The sequence below is a fragment of the Cydia pomonella genome, unplaced genomic scaffold, assembly GCF_033807575.1.
Source record: "Cydia pomonella isolate Wapato2018A unplaced genomic scaffold, ilCydPomo1 PGA_scaffold_93, whole genome shotgun sequence".
Taxonomy (NCBI): Eukaryota; Metazoa; Arthropoda; class Insecta; order Lepidoptera; family Tortricidae; genus Cydia; species Cydia pomonella.
Genome location: NW_026907926.1, coordinates 12,116 through 17,964, shown reverse-complemented (window position 1 = coordinate 17,964; position 5,849 = coordinate 12,116). Strand labels below are relative to the sequence as shown.

At 42.8% G+C, this 5,849-nt stretch overlaps 1 protein-coding gene across 1 annotated transcript; it reads left to right on the top strand.

The window, feature by feature from the left end:
• Positions 1-367: 367 nt before the first annotated feature.
• Positions 368-5,359, top strand: LOC133534389 (uncharacterized). Its single transcript, XM_061873481.1, has 3 exons — positions 368-1,359; positions 1,793-3,770; positions 5,270-5,359. Exons 1-3 carry the CDS (start codon positions 368-370, stop codon positions 5,357-5,359), a joined length of 3,060 nt encoding a protein of 1,019 aa, XP_061729465.1.
• The last annotated feature ends 490 nt before the right edge of the window (positions 5,360-5,849 follow it).

The following is a 5,849-nucleotide window of genomic DNA, read 5'->3' as shown; positions in this document are numbered from 1 at the left end:
TTGGATATCTTTTTCTTACAAAATTTTCATAAGTCACTTTTTGGCCATAAAAAATTTAGACTCAAAAATTTATATCTTCAATTTGGTCCATTCTATATTTTTCTGATTACGCTGCCTAATAGTGCTTCCCAAGTGCTATCTTTCCTTATATCTCACTTACCTTAGCGACGTCTTGTTATCTAGTAATTTCAATTTTTCTTTGACTTTTTCGACATCTTTAAAATTCTCAAACTTAAAAAATTCATTTCATCTGTTCTCCTCATCCTATCTTCTTTGTTTTAGACTTTTTCAATTCAGAAAAATTATTCCCATCTATCCCAATTCAATTTTTGGTCATATTTATTACCATCAGATTTAAAGATTAAAAATGAGTTTAGAAAGTTTGGATGTAAATTTGGAGGACCTCGACAACCTCTATTTCTCACCGCCGGAGACACCTGCCCGGCGCGAACAAGCACCATCGCCAGTTCGCGATGCTAACATACACCCAGTTTTAGAGTTGCTCGAGGAACTCGCCGGCGATATCGGATTTGAAACCAAAAACATACTTGATAATCTTGAAACCACAAAAACCCATAGAAGCGTCACAATAGAAAATAAACGTGAAATCAAGACCTCAGCTAAAAATATTGCATCCATCTTTGACAGTTACGCAAATCAGATGCGCACACAAATTCGTAACATTCTGTTACAAACACCCACCCCTACAGATCGGTCGTCGAAGGGAGTTCAAACCGACCCTGACGACAATCTGCAGGGGGAAGCAAGCAACATCGTGGCCACCGTCCAGGCGGAACTTGACCAGATTCGGGAGGAGCAAAGAGCCCTCAGCGAACTGGTCAAGACAGCAATCTCCGAAAAGGAGTCGGGCTGCACTGAGGAGTCCAGACGCCCCACTTACAGCGAGCAGCTCCGAAAACCATCGACTACTAAGCCCAAAAACAACCCCGCACTTGTTGCGACGGTTGAATCCGCCAAATCAACGACTGAGGCATTGGGCACCTTCAGGCAACAAATATCGTTCAAAAACCAAAATTTTGCACCAACTAAATTAAAACCTCTCACTGCCACAAAAATCCGTATCGAGTTTGAAAATAAACAGCCGCGTGACGAAACACTGCTCAGGCTTAACAACACCACCATCAAAGCTGAGCCTGCCAGGACCCTCTCGCCGATGGTCATTCTGAAGGGTATTTACAAGGATACCCTGAAGGATGAACTTGTCGGAATAATATCCTCTCAGAACCCATCGGTGAGAGCAACCCTGAACGACGAAAACAGGCTTGAGCTGTGTTTCGTCACAAATAACCGCAACCCCAACCTTTACAACGCGGTCTTCAAGTGCCCACCCGAAACATGGCGAGTTATTATAGATCAACAAAGGCTCAATATTGAACACCAGCGTGTACACGCTACCGAACACTCGCCATTTAAACAATGTCTCAGCTGCCTGCAGTTTGGACACACACGTGTCCACTGCAAATCCACCATTAAACCATGTTCCCACTGCGCCGACCAGACACACACGTACAAATCTTGCCCCAACCGTAACATAATACCCAAGTGCTATAACTGCCACAATCACAATTTGAAATACAAAACTCAGCACGATACCAATCACACGGCAATAAACCATATCTGTCCTCGTCTCGCTTCAGCAAAATCCAACATTGAATGTAGAATATCATATGATTAAAATAACACATGGCGTCTTAACAAATATAAAATATAGTAAAATTACATCGTTTCCTATTTGTAAATTCATATTATTATAATTCTAAACTCATTAAAGTAATGCTGTTATATTCCGAAAAATATACTTGAAGAAGCCTGGGAAAGAATCCTACACCACCCCAAAGTCCTACCGGCCTATCGGGTTGCTGCCGGTACTGGGGAAGATTTTTGAGAAAATGTTGGTGGCCCGCCTCAGATATCACCTCTTGCCAAGAACCAGCGAGCGCCAATACGGATTTGTCCCACAAAAGAGCACCGAAGACTCCCTCTATACCCTAATAAATTACATAAGGAAAAAATTGGACAAAAAGAAAATAGTGACACTGGTGTCTCTAGATATAGAGGGGGCCTTCGACAGTGCCTGGTGGCCTGCGATCCGTGTCAGGCTTGCTGAAGAACAGGTACCGGTGAATCTGAGAAGGGTCTTCGATAGCTACCTCAAGGATAGGACAGTGGGAGTAAGGTATGCGGGGGAAGAACATAATAGGGAAACCAGCAAGGGATGCGTACAGGGATCAATAGGGGGGCCCATTTTATGGAACCTCCTTTTGGATCCTCTGCTAAAACAGCTTGACGAGAAACGGGTGTACTGTCAGGCATTTGCAGACGACGTGGTCATGGTGTTCGAGGGGGAGACGGCACTGGAGATCGAGAACAAGGCAAATGCCGCGCTCAGCCATGCGTTGGCTTGGGGCGTCGAAAATAAGCTTAAGTTTGCACCCTTAAAAACATGCGCCATGGTGATAACCAGAAGGCTGGTTTATGACGAACCACGCCTTAGTATGGGAGGGGTGGGCATCGCGATGTCCAGGGATGTCAAAATTCTCGGCCTCACCATCGATGACAAACTAACTTTCAATAAACACGTCGCAAGCATCTGCAGTAAAGCACTCAATAGATATAAGATGCTGGCCAGAACCGCCCGTGTAGGATGGGGCTTACACCCGGAAATTATTAGGCTAATATATACAGCAGCAATTGAACCAACTATCATGTACGCAGCAAGTGCATGGGCTCCTGCCGTGAAAAAGCTGGGAGTCATAAAGCAGTTAAAAGCGGTTCAAAGGGGTTTTGCACAAAAGTTGTGTAAAGCATACCGTACAGTCTCTCTGAATTCAGCGCTACTGTTATCCGGATTGCTCCCCCTAGACCTCCGAGTCCGTGAGATGGCTTCATTATATGAAACCAAGAAGGGAGCCCGTGCTCCAGTGGCGCTGGAGGACAGAGAGATCGAAGCTATGACACCAGCCGTAAAAGCACCACATCCGGCAGAACGGGAAGAAATTACCTTCGAACGTATATGCGGTGAGGAGCAGTACCAAGATTGTGAAAAGCTGCAAATGCGGATATACACGGACGGCAGCAGGATTGATGGTAAGGTAGGCGCGGCGCTATCCATATGGAAGGACGCCAGCGAGACCAAAGCCATCAAACTTGCACTGTCCAGCTACTGCACAGTATATCAGGCCGAACTCCTGGCCTTAAATCGCGCGACAAAAGAAGCAGAAAGGGCTACTGCTGCTACCCAAATCGGAATCTTCAGCGACTCAATGGCGGCATTGCAGGCCACTGTTAACCCGAACTCTCGACATCCCCTGGCAGTCGAAAGCAGGGAGATGATAAAGCGCTGTAAAGACCAAAATAAAAATCTCTCCCTCTTTTGGATCAAGGCACACGCTGGACTGCCGGGAAATGAGAGAGCGGACGAGTTGGCGAAAGCGGCTGCTCTGAAGTTAAAGAAAAGTCCCGACTACAGTATGTGCCCCATATCTTTCGTGAAACGAAACCTGCGGATACAGACCATGAGTGAATGGAACCAACGGTACGTGACGGGAGAAACGGCCTCGGTGACAAAAACGTTCTTCCCTGACGCGCTGGCGGCGTACAGGGTAGTAAAGAAAATGAAGGTTGAGGCTGAAACCACCCAGCTTATGACAGGGCACGGCGGGTTCTCCTCATACTTGTACCAATACAAGTGTAAGGATAACCCATCGTGTACCTGCGACCCAGAAGTCGAGGAGACAGTGTTGCACTTGGTAACTGAGTGTCCAATATTTGCCAGGGAACGATTTAACATAGAGCAGGAAATGCAAATTGAAATAAGACCGCAAAACCTAGCAACTATAATGTTAGGTACAGAAAGAAAATTGTTTATAGCATACTGCAAAAAGGTAATAAATATTGTTCGCAAAAGAAATAAATAAAGAGCACAAGCAAATATGATAGTCACATATTTTGACAAATATAGGGGAACTGTCATAAAAAGAAAATGAATATGTACATAGTAGATAAGAATATGTAAAACCTTACAATAGAAATAAGAAGTTAAAAATGTAATTAGCATAAGTAAATAAAACATTAATAAAAAGTACTGAAAATACCCACCTCCAGAAATCCACCCCCCCCACCCCGAAAGCATCCCCTCATGCCTGTTTTATTTTATTGTCAACCTAGAAATATGAATAAATATAAAGCTAGCTGAGAATCCCACTCAGAAAAGTATAAAAGAAGATGAAAGAAAGAAAGAACAAGTATGTAGCATAAAAGTACGAGAAGCATAAAAGAGAGAACTGGAATGAAAGAGAAACTAGGAAACCCAAAGTCTCCGATAATGTTGGAGGAGCACAGTAAAAAAAAAAAAAAAAAAAAAAAAAAAAAAAAAAAAAAAAAAAAAAAAAAAAAAAAAAAAAAAAAAAAAAAAAAAAAAAAAACCTAACCTAACCTAACCTAACCTAACCTAACCTAACCTAACCTAACCTAACCTAACCTAACCTAACCTAACCTAACCTAACCTAACCTAACCTAACCTAACCTAACCTAACCTAACCTAACCTAACCTAACCTAACCTAACCTAACCTAACCTAACCTAACCTAACCTAACCTAACCTAACCTAACCAACTGCCAAATCATCCGCTGAGGCAATGGGCACATTAAGAAGTCAAATCTCATTCAAAGAAAAGAACTTCGCACCAAATAAAATTAAACCACTAAGTAACAACAAGATACGCATCGAATTCGATAACACAACCCAACGTGACGAAACACTCCAAAGGCTGAACAACACAAACATAAAAGCCGAGCCCGCCAGGACCCTTTCACCGATGGTGATTTTGAAAGGTATCTATAAGGATACCCTTAAGGACCAACTTGTGGACATAATTGCCTCTCAAAACCCATCGGTGAGGGCAACCCTGAGTGACGACCAAATGCTCCAATTGTGTTTCGTCACCAATAACCGGAACGGGAATTTATACAACGCCGTATTTAAGTGCCCGCCTGCCACCTGGAGAGCCATCATGGAACTGGGAAGGCTCAATGTAGAACACCAGCGTGTACACGCTACGGAGCACTCTCCATTTCGGCAGTGCCTCAGTTGCTTGCAGTTTGGACATACCCGGGTCCACTGCAAGGCAACAATCAAACCGTGTTCCCACTGTGCGGACCAAACGCACTCGTATAAAAACTGCCCCAATCGCAATACAATAGCCAAGTGCTACAACTGCCATAATTACAACAAAAAATTTAATAAACAGCATGACACCAACCACACCGCCGTAAGTCAAACCTGCCCCAGACTCATCGCAGCGAAATCCAACATCGAGAGTAGAATCTCCTATGATTAATTAAAACACATATTAAGCAAATACACAAAATAAATATAACCAATACGCATCTTTCAACTTATCATCAATAAATAATTTTTTCACATTTAAAATTCTTAGTAAATTCTTAGTAATTCTGTGATTCCGAAACACGCTCTAATAACTAATATCATAAATTAAACTAAAATTCCGGGCATATGGCCGCCCGTATCACAGCGGGGACCCTATGTCTCTAAAGTACAACCACAACAGCAAAAACAGATTTTTAAACTGAACATCGCGACACATTGGTATTTCGATGTCAAATCTGTCATCGCATAAATAATAACAACTTCTCAAAAGTCAGTACAGCCTCAGGGTCGCCCGTATCATTAGCGAGGGCCCTGAGGCCAAATATGACACTATTTAACTTCTAAAAAAAAAAAAAAAAAAAAAAAAAAAAACCTAACCTAACCTAACCTAACCTAACCTAACCTAACCTAACCTAACCTAACCTAACCTAACCTAACCT